This window comes from Neltuma alba, unplaced genomic scaffold (genome assembly GCF_004799145.2).
Source record: "Neltuma alba isolate B1F8T4 unplaced genomic scaffold, ASM479914v2 tig00001210_pilon, whole genome shotgun sequence".
Classification (NCBI taxonomy): domain Eukaryota; kingdom Viridiplantae; phylum Streptophyta; class Magnoliopsida; order Fabales; family Fabaceae; genus Neltuma; species Neltuma alba.
In genome coordinates, this window is record NW_021632377.1 from 601,803 (window position 1) to 628,342 (window position 26,540).

The 26,540-nt window shown below is 33.6% G+C and overlaps 1 protein-coding gene and 2 long non-coding RNA genes across 3 annotated transcripts in view; all 3 read right to left on the minus strand.

Annotated features, from left to right (window-relative positions):
• Window positions 1-26,403, minus strand: part of LOC114753883 (uncharacterized) — a 34,762-nt gene extending 8,359 nt beyond the window's left edge. The window contains exon 1 of the mRNA XM_028942597.1: window positions 26,185-26,403. Within this exon, the coding sequence (XP_028798430.1) occupies window positions 26,185-26,382 (198 nt within the window). The 5' untranslated portion in view covers window positions 26,383-26,403. The remainder of the gene's footprint in view (window positions 1-26,184) is intronic.
• On the minus strand, window positions 21,903-22,323 carry LOC114753906 (uncharacterized). The gene is made up of 3 exons (XR_003741074.1): window positions 22,312-22,323; window positions 22,105-22,192; window positions 21,903-21,985 (listed from the first exon to the last, which is right to left on the minus strand). It is a non-coding gene; the product is annotated as an uncharacterized LOC114753906 (long non-coding RNA).
• LOC114753898 (uncharacterized) lies at window positions 22,935-23,863 on the minus strand. The gene is made up of 3 exons (XR_003741073.1): window positions 23,820-23,863; window positions 23,435-23,540; window positions 22,935-23,006 (listed from the first exon to the last, which is right to left on the minus strand). It is a non-coding gene; the product is annotated as an uncharacterized LOC114753898 (long non-coding RNA).
• Window positions 26,404-26,540: the final 137 nt, after the last annotated feature.

A 26,540-nucleotide genomic window follows, 5' to 3' on the forward strand; every position in this document is an offset into this window, starting at 1 on the left:
TTGATTCTTTTGTTTTTGTTAATGCAACGGAGCTTAAGAGGATGTTTGGATAGAAACCAAATTATAGTTTTAGAAGTGCTTTTACAGATTACGAAATAAATATATAGAGGAGGTTACTTCGTTTTACGAAAAAATATTCCTGAAACTACAGTTTTGATAATGCCAAACACCCCCAAAACCCAAAAAGAATCCAAATTAGCCTTCACCAGACCCGGCACGCGCTTCCTTGGGCATTAAACTATCCCCTTCCACTTTCGATCTCAACATAGGACGCGACAAATCAATTTTAGGTGGGTCCCACGTGGTGGACGATTTACACACCGTATGCGTGGCCTCCACGTCTCAATGCACTGCACAGATGTACGGTTTAATGAAAATTTATCCTGAGCTGAAAGTTTTTCCAGGTTTAATATCTTCTTGAAGGTTTTAAATCATAAGAGGCACAAAATTAATATGATTTTAAATTTTGTAGAGTGATATTAAACCCAAAAAAAACTTATGAATACCCAGAAGTTCCTAAACGAAAACTTTTATGATTAATTTACATCTTTATCCTTTAATTTATATCTTTCAAATTAGATTTCAACTGCTTAATTTTTTTATAATTAAGAAATTAATCAACACCCATTTAAGTTGGCATAACCGCATGAGTAATACAAGCTCCTATCATTATATACGCGGAGTAGACGTAATTGGGAATCTTGTGTATATGGAGCAAACATAATTGGAAGTAAAGTTGTTTTTGTTTACTTTGTAACCGTGACGGATCTCAAGTGTTAACTTTTTAAAAATATTTTTATATTCATATAACTAAAGGAAACTCTCATTAAAAATCACCTAAAATAGAAATTTTTTTAATTAAGTCGATAAAATTCACAAATTCTTAATTAGTCCATGAATTTAATTCGGGACGTGTGAGTTTAAAGTCTTTTACCCAATTACTTTTAATGTTTTCTTCAAAGCCGCCTTTCTGTTTTTTTTTTTTTTGGGGCAAGGGCACCGCTGCCGGCAGTCAAAAATTTGACCATCATAACTAGAACTGCGGTGACAATTTTATTGTATAGATTTTGTTATGAATAACTAATAAAAATTTGTGAATTGTTAACTTAAGTTGTATTTGTTAATTTGTACAACTACCTTGTGATTTAATAACAACAAAAATTTGTTAAAGAATTATAAAAGTTTTGTTGTAAATAACTAATGGGGACTTACAAATTACTAAATTATAATATTTATTAATTTTTAAGATTGTTTTGTGTTTGGATAATATTAAAGATTTATTGAAGCAGGCAATTTTATTGCGAAAATTTGTTAATTGGGTAGTAAATTGACAAACGACCATTTTTGAAACGACAAGTTTACTCAATTAGACAGTGGTAGTAGAGGCTGGATTTTTTCCCTTAAATCAGTGAAAGGTAATTTAGTAATTAACCATGAAAACATAATGTCAAATCAGCCCTTTTGATAATCCGGCGATGAAATTTCAAAATATTTTAGGGCTAATCTATTGTGGTCATTCACTGAAATTCTGGTTATATGAAAACTACTAAATTAAACCTAATATTACTTCAATATGAGTTTGACATATAATAATACACATCAAATAATTGTATGAAAAAACATGCATATAATTCAGATAACCTGTTCAGCTCCCCAAAAAAAAAAAAATTCAGATAACCTGTTTTTGGCCTTCTTTGGAATTCTGTATTTACTTGGTTTCTTTGCGTTTATGTCATGCACCTTTGGGATTTTATTATATTAGCTCATGTTGTTAATATAAAAACTGAATAAAAAATTTAGTTTTAAATATAAAATCTCAATTCATTTTGTCTCTCAAATTTATAATTTTTCTCTAAAATATACATATTAATTATATATATTAAGGTGGTTCCCACTTAGGGGTAGATCCAAATCATCCAATACTCAATTAAACACGCCTTCCGGTTCAAAATATAAGCTAAATTTTATCCATTTATATTTATCAAGAAACTAGTTAAAATCAGTTTAAAATAATAAATATGTAAGGTATGTATTTTTTTTTCCAAATGTACCCTTATTAATAAAGAGAATAAATAAAAGATGTAATAAATAAATTAAAAAGGAAAGATAACATATGGAATAAAATTGGGGAAAAAAACTCATTAAATGCTTAGATAAAAGTGAATGTTATCTTATAAAAAATCAAGTCCCTCTAATAAAGTTTAACTTATGTTTTGAACTGGAGAGAGTATAATAAGTTAAAAAAATCAACACATATTTGTTATAAATAACAAACTTAACAATTTTCTTAACATCTGTAAAATTGGTTAATTAGCTGTTATGTTGTGAACGAGAAACAGTATTAAAGTACAAATGAATTCTTATAATTAGGATCGGAGGTAGTAATTACTACTCAGCAATTTCTTTTTTTTCCATGTAATATATTTTTTAAATATATTGAAAGGCCAAATTCATAATTTAATTATTAAGAACTTTTTAAATTTATCACTCACGGAATGCAAACTTTATCAATCGGATATGAGGAGTTATCATTCACAAATCGTAGATTTATAACTACAAAAATATCTAATACTGCAATTTATCACTTAAATAACACACAATTTATAGTTGGAGGGTAATAAAATGACCATGAAGTTGAAGATAGTCAAAAATATGCAACGCTTGGTGCTGGCTCTCCGAGGCACAAATTTATAGTGAAGTGAGTTTAAATCCAGATTACATAGCCAAAACTATGTGATGTGGATTAATTTGTTATAATATGTAGTAAACAATACTCCTCCTGTCCTTAATATAGGGCATAGCTGAAGAGTTGATATTAATCTTATATATAAAATATATTTCATATGTTTATTACTTTTTTCTCAAATTAACCCTATTAATATTTGTTAACAATAATCAAAATAGGAGAGAAAGGAAGGGAATTAAAAAAAATGTTTAAGGTGTTTTAAAAAGAATCATATTAACTAGTTTAACAGCATTCTTAATTTATTCAAATTAGTTAATTAAATCTTATATTAAGGATTGAAGAAATATTACATTAGATCACTATACTATGCCAATCAAATACGTGAATCATCATAATGCAAAATGCATGGAATGGAATTGAATCAAACATGAAGTTAATTATCAGTAAAACATTTAAGATACGGTGAGAAAACGAAACAACAGTACTCGATAAATCTTATAATCTGCTGTCCATGTACTTTCATCGAAATATACTGCACAGAGCTATAAATATGATTGTGTACGTGAGTGTTATTCTGGAAAGAAACCTGAACTTGTAGCTGAACAAAGTGACCTCATCAAGATGAAAAGAAGCATGGTAATTCATGTGAGTTAAACACAAAATGCCACACACACACACACAGACACAGACACAGACACACACACACACCATGCGAGTTAAACACAAAATGCCATATATATATATACACACACACACTGGGCATTAAACACAATTTGAATTAGTCGGAGCTGCAAATATGCTAAATCATACTGGCTATAAAGTTGGGGATCTCACCAATAAAGGTTGGGTATGGTGAAAGAAACTAATTCCTTACAATGTAACGAATTAAGATTCAAATCCCCATTAAAAAAGGTACTTACATTTTAGTGCTTGATAGTGTCTTCAATAGAATTGCTTCTAATAAAAAAAACACTTATGCATATCAAAAAAAAAAAGTTGAAGATATCAGGAAATATACGACCCTTGATAATGTTCCCTCTCTCTGGTGGCCTGACCACCACCAACTTTGTCATCCTTCTCATCGGCTTCTTCTTCTGCTGATTTGCAAAATATCTCATCCTCGTATCTACCATTGTTATAAAGGTTAAAGTACGTCCAGCATCCTAAAATATTTTGTGGTGTAATTTTACTCTTAAAGTATTAATTTTTTTAGAAGAAGTTGTTCTTTTAAAGTATTATTTCATGAGCAGTTTTAATTTCATAATTAACTCCTCAAAAGATCCGTTAAATAAATGTATATTAAGTGCCACAAAGTATTTTTCAATTTTGTGGTACTGGATGCACATAAAAAAAATACTCCTACTTCAGTGTGTGCTTAGTACTATAAAATATTCTAGGGCATTATATGCACCTGAAAAAAATATTTTAGAATACTGAGTAAATTATAAAATATTTTAGAATACTGGATGTAACTGATAAAATATTTTGAGGTGATAATCGCACCTTATCCCTTATATGATAATGACTTTTGTTTGGAATTTGGAATGCGGATACATATTATACGCTTATCTATATGGTCCTTAAAGCATATGTTTTCTCACTGTGGAGGGACATGTTAACTCAAAGTGGGGCCATAGTGGACAGCTGACAGGGTATAAAATCCATCAATGAGTTTGAAATTTCCAGCTAGCTTCCTTCCAGCTGTAAATCAAAATTCGATGCATGCCATCATCTTTAAAGATATATACTGCTGTTTCCGTTATTTATATATAACCTAGCTAGAGAGTTGATATTAATCATATACGTAAGATTTATTTTATATATTTATTAATTTTTTTAATATTAATTCTATTGATATTTTCTTAACAATAATATTCAAGTAAGATTGGAGAATGAGAGAGGAAATTAACAAAAATAATTAGAGTATTTTAGAACAAATATATCATATCAACTACTAATTTAAGTAATATTTTTAATCTAATCAAATTAGTTAATTGGGTCTTATATTAAAGACTAGAGGAATATTTGGTTTGATTAAATCTGTTTTGATTTTTTCAAAAATAAATGAAAAAAATTATGTAGGCAATTCTAAAAATTCCATGATGGTTTCTTTGCATCCATATTGTTTATATTATTTATCTGGCTTATTAAGTTGTAAAATTATTATTGGTCAAAATTTATAATTAAGTAATTCTAATATTTCTCTCTCAACAAATGATATTTTTAATAAAATTTAATAAATTTATTCTGTAATGTAGTCGATCTTAAATAAGATGTAAGTAATTTGAGTTGTTAAAAAAGTGTTAACAGTAACCATCAGTGTCCTTAATAGTGCAAATGGCTTTGAAGTCAAAGTTATTATTTTTAACATTCTTTAATCTTTTTATGTTTGGACGAATCAACTTAGCAAACGGTGCATTGATCCACGTCATCTTACACATCATCGTGATGTTAATATACTCTAATAGTTACGTTTTGTTGTTTAAAAAAAAACGTTACGTTTTATGAAGATGTTTTTTTTTTGGTAAATATGTTTCGATTTTTACAAAAGATTGCAAAGTGCAAACAGGAATTAAATATAAAATCTAATTAAATCATGAGGACGAACAATAATATTAGGTAAATTATAAATTTTGATGCACAATTGTTTTGTTGACTTGCTATGGTAGCAATGAATCGATGCAGAAGATGGAAATGGAAATTAAAATTCCGTGGGACATGTTTTCCACATTGTTGAAAAGCCACATTCGTCTCTTGTGTTGATAAGTAAAATAATAAGCAATAAGTATTTTCTATCACACTAGCAGTAATAAAAAAATGTCTTCCTAATTATAAATTTTAATTAAATTATTTTATTTTGAAAATTTTTATTTTCCATATAAATATATATTATTAATATTTTATTATGTATGAGAGTTAATTTTATGGAAAATTTTCTAAAATATCTCTCATTGCTAAATTTATTGTCCAAAGATATCTATAATAATAAGGATATGTTGTATAAGCTGAAAAAGAGTTACACTCGCTGAAAATAGGTTATACCTGGACTTGTAAAAAAAAGTTCAAATACCTTTAAATAATAAATTTTAAGCAATTTTCCTAATTTTAATCCATTATAAAGGCAATATACAATTAATTTTTCTCCATCAAATGTCAATGCTTGTTATAAGGTTGTAGGCTTATTTAGCAATGAATTGAAAGACATGTGTCAATTAAAGGAAGACCCATAAGGCTGACTGTTCATCGCATACTGGGAGAATGAATGGTTTTGATTTGTCCATATGAATATGTCCTAATTGTTATGAATATTGTGTGGATGTCCATTTACCCCTTCCTCTTCATCTTTTCCAAGTAACTTCCACTACCTCCACCATCCATTACTCCTCCACTACCCATTCACTCTTGTAACTCACCTTCATTCACATTCATGGGATTGATTATCCACTATTTGTCATTTAAGAACAATTGTAACCTATTTGTAAGACTATGCCTATAAATAGGGCATGTCATTTGTGTTGTAATGAAAGTGAAGAAATACAAAAGCAATCTCATTCTCTTGTCTTCATCTTTCTACTTTTGTGGTTTCATTTTGGTTCTATTTTATAAGACGTTATCAGCACGAAGCGCTCTTGTAATCGAAAGGTGTTGTAGTAAGGCTAATCAACTAGAAGGTAAATTTCTATATCATTTCTATAATGGTTTGTTTTATAATTATTCCATTTTCTTATTCACATTGATTTGTCTCATAACTATTCTATTCTCTTAATATTAATTTTCATTTAACTTTTTATATGATAGTATCATCATGTCAAATCTCACGAAACTTGAGTTTGTGGCTCTTGACATTACTGGAAAGAATTATTTATCATGGATATTAGATGCGGAAATCCATCTAAATGCCAATGGTCTAGGAGACACAATCAAGGAAGGCAACCAAGCATCCAACCAAGATAAAGCCAAAGCCATGATCTTTTTACGTCACCATTTGCATGAGGGGCTCAAGATTGAATATTTGACCGTAAAAGATCCACTTGTTCTTTGGAACAATTTAAAGGAAAGGTATGACCATCAGAAAACTGTAATCCTTCCTAAAGCTCGTTATGACTGGATGCATTTACGTTTACAAGACTTTAAATCTGTGATCGAATATAATTCTGCAATGTTTAGAATCAGTTCTCAACTGAAATTATGTGGAGAAAAGATCACTGATGAAGATATGTTAGAAAAAACATTTTCCACATTTCATGCATCCAATGTGCTCCTGCAGCAGCAATACCGTGAGAAAGGTTTCAAAAAATATTCTGAATTAATTTCTTGCTTGCTTGTGGCTGAGCAAAATAATGAGCTTTTAATGAGGAATCATGAATCCCGTCCTACTGGCTCCACTCCATTCCCAGAAGTGAATGTAGTGGCAACTGAATCAACCCGTGGCCATGGTCGTGGACGTGGACGGGGTCGTGGTCGTGGCCGTGGACGTGGCCGTGGTCGTGGAGGCGGTCGTTCCCACCAGAAGTGGGCAAATAATGATGAGCATCACCAAAAAGAATCTAGTGGAAATAATAATCATGTTGAAAATCTTTGTTATCGTTGTGGTGGCAAGGGTCATTGGTCTCGTACCTGTCGTACGCCAAAGCATTTGGTTGACCTCTACCAAGAATCGCTGAAAAATAAGAATAAGAATAAAAATAAAGGCAAAGAGCCAAAGGTGGAAACAAATTTTGTAGGAGAAGAAGGCGATTCTGATTATGGCAACATGGATGTTACTCACTTGGATGTTGCTGATTTCTTTGCCGATCCTGATGGAAGAATTGATCACTTAATTGGTGATGGAAGTGTTAAAAAATGAGTCATCTTGATGTAATTGAGTTTCTATAATTAAGCATATTTTCATGTTTTGCTTATAAGTGTGCTCTTTCACCTACCACAATAAATTCTGTACTTGTAAGGTTATTACCCCCAAAATAAATATAATTATGAGTTTTTATTCATGATAAAATTATATTTTCTTTTATTAATAATGTTTTCTTTTTAATCTTTTCCTATGTTTTTTTTCATGAAGAATGACCATTATTGACATCAATAATGAAGATTTGTGTCTCGTTGATAGTGCAACAACTCACACAATACTCAGAAATGAGAAATATTTCTCTTCTCTGGTAATGCGAGAAGCCAATGTTCAGACTATATCTGGAAGTATAAATCTGATTGAAGGCTCTGGAAGAGCTGATGTATTACTACCTGAAGGAACAAAATTACATATTGATAATGCATTTTACTCTACCAAGTCTAATAGAAATTTATTGAGCTTCAAGGATATCCGCAGAAATGGATATCATATTGAAACAATAAATGAAGGAAATCAAGAATACTTGGTTATCACAAACTTAATTTCTGATAAGAAATGCATTCTAGAAAAATTACCTGCCTTTTCTTCAGGCTTATACTACACACGTATTAGCACAATTGAAACACATGCTATTGTAAACCAGAAGTTTACAAGTGAGAATAAATTTAACATTTGGCATGACCGGTTAGGCCATCCCGGGACTATTATGATGCGAAAAATAATTGAGAATTCATGTGGACATTCACTGAAAAGTCAACAGATTCCACAATCACATGTTTTCTCATGTGCTGCATGTTCTAAAGGAAAGTTAATCATTCGACCATCACCAGCAAAAATAGAAAGTGAGTCTCTCACATTTCTAGAACGTATACAAGGGGATATTTGTGGGCCGATACACCCACCATGTGGACCATTTAGATATTTCATGGTTTTAATTGATGCATCAACAAGGTGGTCACATGTTTGCTTATTATCCTCTCGAAACCTAGCATTTGCAAGGTTGCTTGCTCAACTAATTAGATTAAGAGCACATTTTCCTGATTATCCAATCAAAAGAATACGTTTGGATAATGCTGGTGAATTTACTTCACAAGCTTTCAATGAGTATTGTATGTCTCTTGGAATTGATATTGAACATCCTGTAGCACATGTTCATACACAAAATGGACTTGCAGAATCATTAATTAAACGACTACAATTAATTGCAAGACCATTACTGATGAGATCAAATCTCCCAAATTATGCTTGGGGACATGCAATTTTGCATGCAGCAACACTAATTCGTATCAGGCCAACAAGTTATCTCAAGTCCTCCCCTTTACAATTGGTTTTTGGTCAGGAACCTAATATCTCCCATCTAAGAATTTTTGGGAGTACAGTATATGTTCCTATTGCTCCACCACAACGTACTAAGATGGGTCCCCAAAGAAGGATGGGAATATATGTTGGATATGAATCTCCTTCTATAATAAAATATCTAGAACCATCAACAGGAGATTTATTTACGGCTCGATTTGCCGATTGTCATTTTGATGAATCAAAATTTCCAACATTAGGGGGAGAAAAGAAGCAGTTGGAAAAAGAGATTAGTTGGAAGGAAGTTTCATTATCTCAACTTGATCCTCGTACAAAACAATGTGAACTAGAAGTTCAAAAGATAATTCATTTACAAAGGTTAGCTAATCAGTTGCCAGACGCATTTACTGACCCAAAGAAAGTGACCAAATCACATGTTCCAGCTGCTAATGCTCCTATCAAAATTGATGTCCCTGTTGGACAACCTGCTATTGTAAATGAATCTAAAGCACGCATGAAGCGTGGCAGGCCCATTGGTTCCAAAGATAAAAATCCTCGAAAGAGAAAAGGAGCTAAAAATGTAGATGGCCAAGTCGAGGATAATCAAGAAAGAATTGCAATTCAAGAGGAGTCATTAGATAATGCTAATGTCTCAATTCCAAAAGAAAATCAACTACCTGAAATGTGCGAAAATGATGAGATCTCAATAAATTATGTTATGAATGGAATACGATGGGATCGAAATGAAGTCAATGTTGATGATATTTTTGCATATAATATAGCGCTTGATGTGATGAATGATGATGAGGATCATGAACCAAAGTCTATTAGTGAATGTAAACAAAGAAAAGATTGGCCAAAATGGAAAGATGCAATTGAGGCTGAATTGAATTCACTGGAAAAGCGAAAAGTGTTTGGACCTGTAGTCCATACACCTGCAGATGTAAAACCAGTCGGATACAAATGGGTTTTTGTGAGAAAAAGAAATGAAAATGGTGAAATTGTAAGACATAAGGCATGCCTTGTTGCCCAAGGATTTACACAAAGACCTGGTATCGATTTTGAAGAAACATACTCACCAGTGGTGGATGCAACTACTTTTCGATATTTAATAAGTCTAGCAGTAAAAGAAGGACTCGATTTGCGTCTGATGGATGTTGTTACAGCCTATTTATACAGCTCACTTGACAATGATATTTATATGAAACTCCCTGAAGGATTGAAGTTGCCGGAAGCATACAATTCAAGTTCTCGAGAGCAATACTCAATTAAGTTAAATAAATCTTTGTATGGATTGAAGCAATCAGGGCGTATGTGGTATAACCGTTTAAACAAATATCTGTCAGATGAGGGATACAAGAATGATCCAATTTGCCCATGTATTTTTATGAAAAGATCTGGGAATGAGTTTGCGATAATTGCGGTTTATGTTGATGACATAAATATCATTGGAACTCCTGAAGAGCTTGCAAAAGCTATGGGTTGCTTAAAGAAAGAATTTGAAATGAAGGACTTGGGAAGAACAAAATTTTGTCTTGGATTGCAAATTGAATATTCAAGAAATGGGATCTTTTTGTATCAAGAAACCTATACAAGAAAGGTCTTAAAGCGTTTTTATATGGATAAATCACATCCATTATGTACTCCGATGGTTGTAAGGTCTTTGGAGAAAGATAAGGATCCTTTTAGACCTCAAGAAAATGATGAAGAACTTCTTGGTCCAGAAGTACCATACCTTAGTGCAATTGGTGCACTCATGTATCTTGCTAGTCACACACGACCTGATATATCATTTGCTGTTAACCTACTAGCAAGGTATAGCTCGTCACCAACACGAAGACATTGGAATGGAGTTAAGCACGTTCTTCGTTACCTCAGGGGTACTATGGACATGGGGTTGTTCTACTCAAATGTACCCAAAACTAACCTCATTGGTTATGCAGATGCTGGATTCTTGTCTGATCCACATGTCGGTAGATCACAAACAGGCTATTTGTTCACATATGGTGGTACAACCATTTCATGGCGTTCTATGAAACAAACCATATCATCCACATCATCTAATCATGCAGAAATTCTTGCAATACATGAAACAAGTAGAGAATGTGTATGGTTAAGATCGATAATACATCACATACGAACCACTTGTGGCTTGTCTTCCAGCAAAATGATCCCGACAATTATATATGAAGATAATACTGCATGTATTGCTCAACTAAAGGAAGGGTACATCAAAGGAGATAGAACAAAACATATTTCGCCAAAATTCTTCTTCACTCATGATCTTCAAAAGGATGGTGAAATCGGCGTCCGACAAATCCGTTCCAATGAAAATCTAGCAGATTTGTTCACCAAGTCACTTCCTTGTACAACATTTGAAAAGCTTGTTCATGATATCGGATGTCGTAGACTCAGAGATATCAACTGATAGTACCAAGAGGGGGAGTTAACACATGCTGTACTCTTTTTTCCTTGACTATGGTTTTTATCCCATTGGGTTTTTCCTAGTAAGGTTTTTAATGAGGCAGCACTGAATAACATATCAATAAATGTGTACTCTTTTTCTTCTTCTAGGTTTTTATCCCATAGGGTTTTTCCTAGTTGAAGTTTTTTAACGAGGCACATATTTGTATAATGGACATCCAAGGGGGAGTGTTATGAATATTGTGTGGATGTCCATTTACCCCTTCCTCTTCATCTTCTCCAAGTAACTTCAACTACCTCCACCATCCATTACTCCTCCACTATCCATTCACTCTTGTAACTCACCTCCATTCACATTCATGGGATTGATTATCCACTATTTGTCATTTAAGAACAATTGTAACCTATTTGTAAGACTATGCCTATAAATAGGGCATGTCATTTGTGTTGTAATGAAAGTGAAGAAATACAAAAGCAATCTCATTCTCTTGTCTTCATCTTTCTACTTTTGTGGTTTCATTTTGGTTCTATTTTATAAGACTAATCCATTTTACCTGATTTTTGCCTTCTCTTCCCTCGCGTGGTGTGGAATTTCACCCTTATGGAATTTTGTTATGCCAATAATGTGTTCGTTTAATTAGCTTCGTGAGCCCAAAATTTTTTTTAAAAAAAGTCCTTTTTGTTCTTTTTTCTTAATTAAGGTGAAAAGTGGTATTTTTCTGATCTCATTTTTCACTATTTTTCACACAGATAAAAAAAAGTTAAACTACATTAACTCTCCATTAAAATATAATAACTTTTCAACTTTACTCTTATTTAATATGTATACACTTTTTTAAAAAAAATGGTAACTATCTATACTATAATAAATAAAGAATAAAATAGTACATTTATATTAAAAATTTAATAAAGTGACTTATAAATAGGATCAAAACAAATATTATCTCTCTACGTTATAAATAGGACAAGTATATTTTTTCCCAACTGGCTAGTCTTAAATATAAGGCTTAATTATTGGTTAAGTTTTATTACTATGTTAAAAATATGTATATTTTTTTTTAAAATACATACTTTTAATGGAGGTATTGAATGTGATGAAGGATAAATAAAGGGAGAAAAATTGTGAAATTAATAAAGATAATGTATGAAAAAAATATTAAATGAGGAAGACATAAGAAAATTAAGACCACATGCATAGGACTAAATAAATCTTCCAATTAGATTTTTAATTTAGAGCCAGTAATATGGGTTGTGGCCCGCGAGCCAGCCCGCCAACCCACTTTAAAGAGGCGGGTTAGGGTTGGCTTTTTTTCAGCCCGCCAACCCACTTTAAAGAGGCGGGTTATGGTTGAATTTTTTTTCAGCCCGCCAAAAAACAGGTTATAGCAGCCCGGACCGTTTATCCCGTAGGTTAAAACGGGTTAGCCCATGGGTTGGCGGGCTAGCCCGCATAACCCGCCATGTTTTTTTAAAATTTTATATTTCCCTCTTTTTTGGTTTTCCCTCCTTCCCAGACTCCTGACTCCTGAGTCCAAACCAAAGTCACTAACTAAGACACTAATCCAGTAAGTCATAACCCTAACCCTTCCAGTTTCAGCAGCCGTCCCCGACTCCCCCCTGTCCCTTGCCTCACTCGCTCCCTCACTTAGTCACTCCCTCCTCTCGGCTCTTAGTCACTCCCCAACACTTAGTCATAGACTCACGGTCAGTCCTCACTCTCAAAGTCTTAGTGCGATGCCGACAGTGCATGACTCTCACTCCCTCAGTCCCTCCGACGGTCCAAACATCACCGCTCATGGAGTCACGGCGTCACGCTTAGGCTCTCATGGTCACGGCTCACCCTTACCTCACGACACAGTCACTGGTAACGCAGAGGCAGAGTCCGAGAGACCAAGACAGCAAACTCTCATCTCACACAGAAACCCCTCTCTCAAGTCTCAGACTCAAATCCTCAACCTCAATCTCACTCACTCTCGTCCCTAGCGACTAGCGACTATCGACGGCGACTAGGGGCTCTTGGAGTTGGTGGCTGGTCTCGCACTCTCGCTCGTAGGTCAGAGGCAGAGATAGAGATCGTGTTCGCGTCGCTTGAGTCCGTCTCCCTTCTTCATCGTCATCGAGCTCCAGTCTGGGTTTTTCGAGCTCCATTACTCCAAGTCTCCCTCCTGCTCCGTCGGTGATTGTTCTTTTCTCCAGTTCTCCCTCCTGCACTCTGCCTCGCACACACGGTCACTCAGCCACTCTGCTGACTGCTCGCCTATTCTATGCTCTCCTCTCCCTCTCGGTAATTTGCTAATTCATTGGAATACTGGATTGATTAAGTCATTAATTTAACACTTGTTAAGGCTGAGATTGTGACTGGAATACTGGATTGATAGATTGATTATTCTTTCTTCGATTAAATTTCAATTTTTTTAGTTATGTTTAGGCGGTTTGACCGTTTGGATTTGATTGAAATAGATTAGTAGAATTTAATTTTTTTTCAATGTTTTCTTGTTCTTGTAGTTGTTGAATGGAAATATGAAATATCTTTTGCAGTATACGTTGTTAAACCAAAATGGGTGATGAGGCAAATAAAAGAAAGTATGTTGACAATGCTGCTGAAAGTAATACCGTTCAAGATGAATCTGCTCCACCCGTGTCTTCTATGCCTGAATCAAATAAAAGGGCTAAAAAAACAACATCTGAGGTTTGGAAGTTTTTTACTAAAAGTATTATAGATGGCAAAGAAAAGGCTACAAGCAATAGGCGTGGAAAAGTGTATGTAGTTGGTGGTAAGGATTATGGGACTTCAACTCTCCGGCGTCATGTTAATGTATGTGTGTCTCTTCCAAAATATAAGAACATTGGTGCCATGATGATAGATCAAGCAGGGAATGTGAGGGCTAGACAAATTCATCATAACAAGGTCCGAGATAAGATTGCTTTTGCTATTATTAAACATGATCTTCCATATTCCTTTGTTGAGTATGATGCAATTAGAGATTTACTTTCATATTTAAATCCTGATTACAAGAACATTACTAGAAAAACTGCTATGGTGGATGTTTGAAATTTCTATCTTAGTCAAAGAGAGATCCTAAAGAAAACATTAGCAAACAGTCTTTGTAGAGTGTGTTTGACTTCTGATTGTTGGACTACTATAACTGGTGAAGGATATCTTTGTTTGACTACTCATTTTGTTGATGATAAATGGAAGCTTAATAGCAAAATCCTTGCATTCTCTAAGATGGATCCTTCTCACTTTGGGATTGAATTGGCTAAAAGGACACATGATATATTGAGGGATTGGGAGATTGATAAAAAGGTATTGTCTATTACTTTGAATAATGCTTCAGCAAATGATAATATGCAAAATTTGCTGAAAGAACAGTTGAATCTGACCAATAGCTTGATCTGCAATGGAGAGTTTTTCCATGTGAGATGTTGTGCCCATATCTTAAATCTCATAGTGCAGGAGGGCTTGAAAGTAACAAGTGATGTATGCATAAAATCAAGGAGAGCATTAGATATGTAAAGCAATCACAGGCAAGGTTCATTAATTTCAAGAAATGTTGTGACAATGTTGGGGGTATTAAAACTTCAATGGGTTTGAGGCTAGATGTACTGACATGATGGAATTCAACATACACAATGCTTGAAAGTGCTATTAGATATCGTCGTGCTTTTGTTAATTTAGCTTTTCATGACACCCATTACCACTATTGTCCAACAAATGAAGAGTGGTCTAGAGCAGAAAAGATGTGCACATTCTTAGAGCCTTTTGCAGTGATAACAGACATGATTTCTGGCTCATCATATCCCACTGCTAACATGTATTTCATGCAGATATTTACAATTGAGTTAATGTTAAAATCACATTTGGATGATGAAGATCCAGTGATTCGGGATATGACTGTGAGAATGGTTGAGAAGTTTAACAAATATTGGAGTGATTATAGTGTAATTCTTTCTCTAGCGATTGTTCTTGACCTACGGATGAAGTTTGATGTCATAAAGTTTTCTTACTCAAATCTTGATCCCATCAATTATAATGATAAGGTTGAAAACATTAGGAGCAAGTTATACTATGTTTTCAATTATTATAGAAATATGGGATCATCAACTTAATCTTTGGTCCCTTTTGTTGGAGAATCAAGTTCAACTTCTAATCTCAATGTGAGAACTGAGATAGCAGCACCACCTTCTGACTCTACCTCTCATGATAGTGATGATGAAGGCACCACCTACTTGAAAGCTTTTAGGGTGGGTTTGAAATTCTTCAATACTTATAACTTAAATGTCTTCTTTGCTGTCCCTTTTCATTACTTAGCTTTTAGTAATTCTTTATTTTAATGATTAATACTGCAGAAATATCTTAAATGTAAGAGCAAAGATGCCACATCAATTGAAAAGTCTGAGTTAGACTATTATTTGGAAGAAGTGCCCCTTGATCCTAACTTGTTTGTGAAATTTAATGTTTTGGAATATTGGAAGACTAATGCAGCTAGGTTTCCATGCCTTTCAAAGATGGCATGTGATATTCTTAGTATTCCAATTACTACAGTTGCCAGCGAATCAGCTTTTAGCATTGATTCACGGGTTCTCACAAAATATCGAAGTTCTCTTCTCCCAGAAAATGTCCACGCTCTTATTTGCACTCGGAATTGGATTCTTGGTTTTCCTAGTGGTAATATATTTGTTTTGTATATATTAAGCTCACTATAGCAGTAAATATGCTAACACTTTTTTCTTATATGTGGCAGATACATCCAAGTTCGAGGTCAAGAAGAAGGACATTGTTGATGTTGATCTTTTGGATGCTTCAGATATTGCTTCTAATATCATTATTGCATATTGAAAATCATTAGATTAGACCTATTTTGTTTGAAAACTTTGTATGATTAAGACTTGTTGAAGCCTTGAAGGTTATGTTTCTAGTTTATGTGTTGGATTTGCTGATCAAATTTGGATTGTATAACTTATAATTGTATTTTGGTGATAGTTTGGATAAATTTATATTTCAAAAACATGCTGTAAAAAAAATGTTGAGAAAAAAATGGCGGGTCAAGGTTGGCTTTTTGCCAGCCCACCAAAATGAGGGCTGAAGCAACCCGCACCGTTTAGCCCGCGAGTTGTGGCGGGCTGGCCCGCAACCCGTGGGCGAACCTGTTTTCCCAGCTCTAATTTTTATATCTAAAACCCGAAGAAGTAAATGATGGGATAACCAAGACGCAAGAGATATTATTAGGCACTATATTCAATCTCGAGATTATTGCACTAAGAATATGCATTCACATCAATGTTTTAAAAGCCGGACTAAAAGTCGAACCAGAAAGATCAACGGGTCATAGTTCAATCAGTCAGACTGGTCGGACCGTTCAGTCGGACCGGCGATGCAATAATTAATTTAAAACAATATTATATACGTATAATTAATATATATAAAAAAATATCAAATTATTAAATAATTTAGAAATGCATTTAAATAAGCTAAAATTATAATGAAATCATTGAAAATGGACTAAAAACTTATATATTTAAATTTATGTATGTTTAAAATATTTAATAATATGAAAAATTATTAATTCATTCAAATCAAAACATTGTTTTAAAAGATAGACCAGACATCGAAACAAAAAAGCTAGCGACTCACGGTTTTAATACCACAATATATGAAATTTTTAATGAAATAATACTATATGGTTATAAATAGTCTAAAAATATATTAGGATATTTAAAGGGGTCAATTTTTTTTATTTTTCTTCAATTTTTTTAATTTTTTAGTATTTTTTCAGTCAGGCTAAAAAACCATTCCGATTCTCAGTCTAGCTCCGGGTTTCAGCTTAATGACTGTTCAACTCCAGTCCAATCCGGCTCAATCATTTGAACCGTTTTTTGGTTTAAATCGAACCGTTAAGGAGTCCGGTTGACGGTTTAACCGATCTGATCGTCCGGTCCGGTCCGGTCCGGTTCTTTAATCATTGATACACGCCATCGTATATATGCATCAATTAATTAATCGTGCAATAATTGACAGTTGACTCTAGGAAGCTGTATTTTGGCTTCACATGAATATAATGTCACTTTCAGGTGAGAAGGTCAAAAGTGAATTTAAATGCGAGACGCTTGGGCTTCATATTAATGGGCTCGCCAGGTTGCTTATCTCCTTCAAGCTTGATTAGCAAGCAAAGACCGGTGATCACTTAGGCCGTTTGGGAGATGCATGACAATCGCATTGGACTGCGTTGAGATCCCCTTTTGACTGCTAAGGGCTCTATCTAGTCTTACAAATAAATTACCTCTTTTCCATGTAAACCTTGGGCCGGTGTAGCCCTGGTCTGGTAAGGTTGCTGCTTGTATGAACTTTTTAAATGCCTTGTTGCCCATGATAGGGTGTCTTGCTCTATCTCTTCATTCTTTATTAGAAGTACTGGCGTTGAAATCCCTAGCTAGTATGCTTTTTGGTCCCCAATATTTAACTGTAGCAGGTCCCTCTATAAACGATCCCGGAGTATTGGGGCTAGGACTACCATATATTGCTGTAAAGAGGAAAGGTAGTTTTCCGTCCGCATCACAAATGCAAGAGTGAATGAACTGGTTGTGGTTTACCAATATTTGCACTTCCACCTGATTAGTCCACAATAGCTGAATACCACTAGAGAAACCTTCTGACTCAATGCAGTGTGAGTTAAGATAGTCAAGTTTTTGAATAGCTTGGTTTGTTTTGTATCTAGAGATTATTGGTTCAGCAAGAGCAATGATAGCTAGTCTAAAGCCCTGCAAAAGGGACTTTAAAATTGTATGGAAATTCCAAACAAACACGGATTGATTCGTAAGGTATTTATGACTTTAAAGTCGTCTTGCTTATATTGACAAAACATGCACTTCTTCGTTTTGAAATGAAAGGGAGAAACTCTGGATGGAGGATTTTCATGATACATTCTTTGGCCTACGTACGAGACAATCATGATTTTGGAGTCATAATTAATTTTAGTGTATATACTACCTCTTATTCTAAATATAAGACCTATTTTATTTGACATCGCAAAGTGTATCTTATATTTAGAACCGAAAGTAGCATTTGATTTTGAATTTATAATTTATTTTGAGATGTATGCATGATAAATTTTTTTTTTTTGTTAATTTCATTATACTCGAGCACCAAAAAGACGCAGCTATCAAATGAAATGACACGGCTATCGGCCTATATTGCGCTTTTGTGCAGTGCCACTGCCATCTTTGTGTTATCAAGGGACTGATTTTGGTACTGATTACAGTGATAAACATTATAATACTCATTAAATTTTAACAGTTCAAATTTATGGGTAATATGAGTAGTCGAGATTTAATTTTTTATATTTTTAATAGGCATATAATTCAAAATAAATGTAATATTTTAACTCTTAATTTTTTAAAAACTAAATTTTTAGTTAAAAATTATTTGTTTAAAATTTTCAAATTAGACCATTCATACTGAATCTTAATAGTATTGATTTTACTATAGCGATAAGTATCATGATATTTATCATTGCAATAAACACCAAAACTAAGTTAACAAATATCTCATACACATGGACATACTCTTTCGTGATGATTTGCGCTAAACGTTTTATAAAATAAAGAAAAATATATGAAATATGTAATTTGCATATAATTGGTTGGAAAAAAATTGCATATTAGGGGGGAAAATCTTTAAAACGACAATAGTTAGCTGCATATTTTTAGATCTTTTAGAATTTAAGATAAACCAAAAAAAATACCAGAAGAAATAAATCCCATATGTACTTCTATTTTTTCATTATATGTATATATATAAACCAAACAGACGTAAGTACTAATCAAGGCTGACGTTCAATTTTTCTTTTTTTGTTAAAAACCAACATCAACCTAATTAGAATTGATATGTATTTCCTCTCGTACTTATTGTAAGAGACTGCTAATTAATTCATACATGTTGATAAAAGCAGTAAATTTATTATAAAATTTAAGTGATTTTTAATATTATTCTCATTAACTACACTAAATTTTAATATCATATTAATTTCTACTTTCTTATTTTTTTTACCTTTATTAAGTATGGATATACATAAAAAAAAATTAATACTCATTAAAACTATCGTATAAAAAGAATAAAAAAATTTCTCAAAAGAGTTTCTTTTTTTTGGGGACAGACTCATAAGAGTCTTATAATAAAAACCGAACAGAATAATATTATGTGGAAAACGGACATGGCAGAAGATATGACAAAAACAAAAACACATACACATAATAATATTCCACATGTATAATGATATATATATTTGTGAACTTGTTAAACACGAAAATATATGAAGATGAGCATTATAATTAGTCATGAATAAGTAGTAAAGTGAAAGTACAATTAACTTTGATGAGTTATTACTAGAGCAGCAAATACGGAAATGAAGTTGAAGATTGCAGAAACTGTACAACGCTTAATCCTCCCTCTACCGTCGTCGCGGCCACCTTCTTCTTCGTCTTCTCCTCTTCACTGTCCGCAAAAGCTCTCATCCTTGTATCCACCATTAATTGACTATGCTCTGATCTCAGATATTATATACTCTTTTGCTTTTTAATATAAGACCTATTTAACTAATTTGATTAAATTAAAAAAATTAAGTAAGTTAGTCAATTATAAAAAATATAACATGTTTTTTTTAAAACACCATGATCATCTTTCTTAATATCTTTCCCCTCTCTTTTACTTGATTATGATTGAAGGAGTCTTCATAGGAATACTTTAGAAAAAATTAATAAATATGAAAAATATAGGATGAAAATCAACTCAATAATTAAATCTTATATTAAGGACAGGAGGAGTAGCAATGAATAATGACTCTTAATTGCTAATTGATGTATATGGGGGCGCATGTGTCTATATATATGTACAGACGCTTATATATGGTGGGAGGTATAAGAGACATTGTTAATTTGTATCACTATAGAGGGACATGTCAGATTGTGAATTTAAAGGATGAGTCCCGTTTGGTTGACATATTACTAGCTCCTCTCCTAATTATAACATCTCATTTACAGTTTACAAATAAGATTTTACAATTAGAAGAGGAAGTAATATAACACATTGAGAAAATGTATTGCTCATTCAGTATCCATTGCTGTAATGCGATGCATGTAAACAACGCAAAATATGATGTCAACGATAGTTCAAATTTAAGATTTTTAATATATAATTTTGCAATGATAAATTTATTTTTTTAAAAGGCGTTAAATCGACGCATGCCAGTTGTCCTACGTTTTCAGATGACAAATTAAATGGATTTGAACTTAATAAAATTCATGGTTAGTTAATAAAATTGGACGTATTCAATGTACAGACGTATTTTTCTTACCTATCATTGTTGACCATCAACGAGATTATATTGCACTAAGCATTCGGTTGACAAGTTAAAATAGTACTAATCTTAATATAAGACTTAGTTAGCTAATTTGGAGAGATTAAGAAAGTTGGTTAAGTTTATTATTTGTAGTAAATAGATGTTGTCTTTTCTAAAATATCCTTATTAATCATGTGAGTTGGAATTACAAATTGATAGTAAATCCTTACCATATACAATTGCTATAGGGATTACTAGAGGGTAAATTGGTTTAAAACACTATACCTAATGGCCTTGCAGAATCTTTTCCGACAGAATTTCAGCAAGGTACATGCAATTCACAAACTAGTCGAATCAAGATTCAGTGAAGATGCCAAGTTCAGAAATTGACTCTTAGACAATTCCTCAAAATAAACATACAAAGATTTTCCAGCAATCTACAATGACAACAATCAGTGAACCAATCAGCAGCTTAAGATTTATAGCAACCAACAACAAAAAAACAATTGAGACTTGTTGCAAGATCCCACAGAAAGCTTAAGACAGTGAGTGCTTCAGCAATTGATAATCAAAGCGCACAAAGACTTCAGCCAGTAACCAAATGAGCATTCAAGGAGAAATTGTCAAGAACTAATAGACCCCTCTAGTATCAGTTAAGTGCACCGCCAGAATGAAGAACATAGGAATCCAGTATGTGAAAAATATGTGTGCGCATAAATGGGGGGAAAATTCGAGTGGGTGAAAGTGATTCAGTTAAGCTTGGTGCAACGCAATTCTGGGCAAGGGAAGTGAAAATTCAGTAGCTCAACTAGATTAAAATCAATACAGCAGGTGAAAATGCACAAATAATGATCATGCAAGTGTATAGAAATTGAACTCTAGGAAATGAGCGAATAATGATCAGTAGCTCAACTAGATTAAAATCAAAATCGATTTTTAAAGTTATAACCACCACCTTTGAAATATCACCCAAAAACTTTCATCACAAAAGGCATAAATTGTATACCAGTATTTGGTGCAGCAGCAGCAGCAAGCTGCAACCTGTTCAAAATGAAGCTTTCATCAGCGAGAAAATAAAAAATAGTGTCGATAAAGCTCATGTTCGAAAGCAGGATAAAAAGAGGGAGAATGAGGAGAAGAAGAATAATAATAAACCAAATTAGATTTTGCGAGTTGAAAGCATGGACAACGAAAATTTCCTGATCAAGATGTCCTTTCCGTCTTCTTTAGACTGGAAGAAGAAGGCAAAAGCGGGGAATGTCTCCAAGCTTTCTCCAACACCATCATTTCACAACTCCGTAAGACAAATAGGAATAAAGCAGAGGATAAAGTCTTCTCAGACAGGAGATAACAGGAGCGACTTGAAAGATCACGCAGATGAAAGCACCAATAATAGTCCTAAGAGGAAGGGTAAAAGCAGGTACTGTAGTAATTTTCTTCGCAGAATCTGATTTAAAAAAGCAGATCACCAAAGATACTATTCCTACGTAAAACAAATTTTCCCAGCTGTATATTACCAACTGATGCACATATGATATATTGCTTCCAATTTCACCAGGTACGCTGATGGCATTTTCTCGCTAGGTTGCTGGCCCTTCCTTTTTTCTTCAAGAACAAAGAAACAGGGAGGATCAGGATGAGATTTAAACAGGGATGCTTGAAGGGTGCCAAAATTAAAAACACGTTGGATGGAAAAATAGCACAGTTAGAAACTTTTGAGGCACCCATAAATTCTTTAATTGGAGTTGTAGCATTCACTAGATTCTTTGATAATCAAATCTGTTCATCTCATGTGATGGAAGGAAGGATGAAGAAACTGTCCACAGTGTATAGCATAATCAATGCTTCTTGCAATGTATCGCCTGGAAAATTGTTATAGCCAGTCCAGAGAGCATATGAATAAGATTGAGTTGAAATCGCCCTTGAGAGCATGCATTGCATTGTGAATTCTACTTTGCTCCTGTTTTCCTCTAGCCCTTCAAAGATTGATACAAAAAAAGGGGAATCACGAAGCACCAATCAATTGAAAAACTAAATAAACGTGTTGGAAGAATTAAGAATTTCCATTTCACGTCTAACACTTACATGAAACATTGATTTTGTTAAACTCGCTTGCAATATCATTATTGTTATTGTACAAGGTTGCTGTAAGTCAGGACAACAAACTCCTATTGAATATTGACTAGCTTGTCAGACATCAGAGTTTGAAGTTAGGACTTAGGAGTCATCATCGTCGCACAACTGGGGCCCCCTTACTTTTGCCCTGCTCAAGAAAAATACTGTTATTAGGTTATTATTATAGCAGTAGGACTAGTAAAGTTTTGGGAGAATAATACTAATATTAACTCTTGCCTGCGATGAGCTGGCACCACACGGTTCTTAACTTTTGTGGAGCCTGTATCTCGAGTTGCTTGCTTTTCTGAAAGCCAATAATTATCAGGGGAAAATTGTTAAGAATTGCAAAGAAAGCCTGAATGAAATCAGAATATTGCATATGCATGCATCTCAAAAAGGGCAGGGGAAACCCTTTTTTTTTTTTTTTCCAATTTCATTCACCCAAAATTTATTTATACTTGAGTCTTGATACATATAGATCCAAGACCATTATTCTCATTTTCCTAGAAGACGTAACCAGAAAGCCTAAATTATGTGGATACGCCTAAATATCATATTATATTAACCACGAAGCAGTCTGCTGAATTTGGTTCCTCAAAAACAAACTATGCCTTTAGTTATATTACACAGACAAGTCAGTAAGCCCTTCAGAGATACGTGGAGTTACAGCTTATGAACTATTCACTTGCAGGCAAACATGAAGAACATACTTTAGTTGGACAGAGAACTCACCTGGAGAGTTTTGCAACCCATTAGTAGAGACATCTGCTTTATCTGAGACACTAATCTTTTGAAACTTCTGTCTCTGTTCCAATTGTTGCATGCTTTCACCTTTTTCCTGACAAACAGAAGATGTTCACTAATAAGCAGAAAGTTGCATAAAGGAAACAGATTCCAATTTTACTAAGTTTTTATTAGCAGGATAAGATTAACTTACAAGTTTCAACCTACATTCTAACCATCAGAAATTGAAAATACACGTCATTCTTTCCAATCTTAAAGGCGTAAGATGGCCAAAAGTTTCCCATGACTTGGATGAAATGCAAAGCTATTCACCAAAAAAGAAAAAGTAATAGGCATGTCTAGTTTATAATTAAACCTCATGAGGCTACTGTACCTTTTCAGCTGCTATCGCCTTGGTCAACCGTGCGTTGGGCTCTTGCTCTGAAGGCACAATATATGAAGCTGAAAGTTAATTCTAGCAAAGACCAATATTGATATAATTTGGGTCAAAATTTAAGCCTACTCTGTTCCAATCTAATAAAGATGCATGTATAAACAACATAATCAATAGCTATGATACAAATAAGATTTTAAGAAGTTAAGGCGGATGCCATGCAATGAGTCTGACAGACACCTATCCAAAAAGACCATAGTCAGTGGCACAAATATGCACAAAATTATTGATACTGCAAGGTCGCAGGTCCTACCATTGAAATCAATACTTGGGACTAAAGAATGAGTTATATATTTCAAAAAAGAAAATATATTATATATTCCAGTTAGCACTAAAGAATGCAGGATTTCTTTTTTTGCTTGATCAAGAAAGAATGCATGATATTACATACGACATCTAACATGGAAAAAGAAACAAAAGCACAAGGATAATTTTATTTTAAAAAAAAAAAAACACTCAATCTTCTTCAACAAGCAGAAAAAAGAGTAAGGGGAAATATTAAGTATAGAAATATATACCGACGCCACCCAGTTGTTTAAGTAACTTGTACGATAAAACCACACATAGACTGCAGTATCATTGCTATTATCTGTCTGGCAAATAACAATAATAGCATGACCATTATTAAAACAGGTTAAGCACATATTATCCATAGGAAACATGATCTACATACAAAATCAGAAGATAATTTTTCTAAAAGAAAGAAAAAGCTCAAAATGCAACATATTTTCCCCAGTGAAGCACTATTTCCTGTTCAGCCTCAAGGGGATTTGTTTACATATAAGGTTCATGTGCCAATTATGCAATTAGGCCAACTCAACGTCATGATGTCATAGTCATTAAACTTCTAATGCTAGAAATAAAGACTAAAATCAAAATATTGTATTTTATTAACTATACAAATATAATTTCAAAAAAGCACAAAAAGATCAACATCTACAAATGTTCTTCAAGAAAAGGCTTTTGTTTTTTTTTTTTGGGGGGGGGGTGGGGGGTGGGGGGGGCGGCCTAAGGACAATGGTGTGACTGAAACCTTCTTTGAGAGAGTTCTTGATGCTTTTGGATGCATTAAAGAGCCTCAAGGATAAATTTGACATAACTTCTCTAGCAGCAGAGTCTGCAAGTTTAGTAAGAGGAATGCTAATCACAGGCATTCCTTTTGATTTCTGAGCAACCAATCTTGCTTTTCCATGAGAAACACCTGAGATAAAACCCACATATGGTGACCGTGCCAACATAAAACTACGTCTAAACACATACAGCATTCCTTTTCACAAGGATCATAGTGCTTCAAACAAACAATAGATGCGTACATACACCTCATATTCCAATATTGCAGAAAAGATAAAATCACAATCTATTTTTGAAGTTATAACCACCACCTTTGAAATATCACCCAAAAAAGCATCACAAAAGGCATAAATTGTATCCCATTATGACAAATTATCGAATAGAATAACAAATACCTAACAGTGGCAGGGAAAGACTATGAGTAATTTGCTTTTAAAACTAATAATGACACAATTCCCTCAATAGATGAAACAAGAGGGCTGTAAAGAGCAAATAAAAGGATGCTTTTGAGCTTACATAACATACATCCTATTCAATACTATCTTCCAACTGAAGAGCACAAATCTCTTCAATGATAACAACAGTTTTAGTTAACTCAATTGATTACGTTCAAAACCTCCTTTTTAAACCTAACATAAGAAATTTAAATCATTTATCTTGGGAATATTAGCGTTTCAGTTCATAGTCAAGAAACGATCCAGTAATAGCCTATCAACTTCCCTAGGCCTATATCTACAAGTAGCACTTTCGTGACACATTAACTTCAATGCCACAAAATATATCTTCTTTAATAATAATCACTTTCAAATTTTCAAAGGCAAAAAAGAGAAGGAATAATTACCGTCAAAATCAGAATTTCTCTCTACAACTAACTTCAGATCTGCTGACTTGATGGAAGTTATGAAATAGTCAAAAAAACTCTGACCAAGAGCCCCTTATTCCAGTGATGTCCCTCTGCACAGAAGCTAATATCAAACACCACAATGATGCTTCAGAAATGCTAAGCAAATTTACAATTAAGATGATATATATGCATATTCTCAGGATCAAAAGCATCCTCTCATTATTATTTTCCATAAAATCAAGAATATTAAAGAGAAAACAATTATGGTTGACATATACTCTCCTAAACAAACCAAATCTCTAGCTAGCAACATCTTCGCAATAGCAATATAAAGGCTTTAAAAACTGAAAATGAAGCAGAAGCAGGTATAAGGCAAATCAGAATGCTCACAATGTCCTCAAGTCGAGAGACTGAAAGATGAGCTTCCCAAGTCTCAGAATGGAAATCAGTGGCATGAATTACAAGGGGAGAAGAAACAGGAGCATATGCGTGGAGCAGGAACTGAGGCAGAGGAGAGGAAGTTTGAGCTGAGAACTCTACTTTGGGTTCGCAAAAAATGGGTTCGAAGTCCTCAAACTCCATTGCCATTCAACATGATCCCTCGCCAGCTATAATCAGTTACTCTCTAACAAAACAAGAACAACTTGAGTCAGACAGAATCCACGGCAATGTTTATGTGACATGTAGTCATGCATTTATATTTTCTATAACTTAAAAGTTAGCTATCTGGGGAACATCGGAAGCAA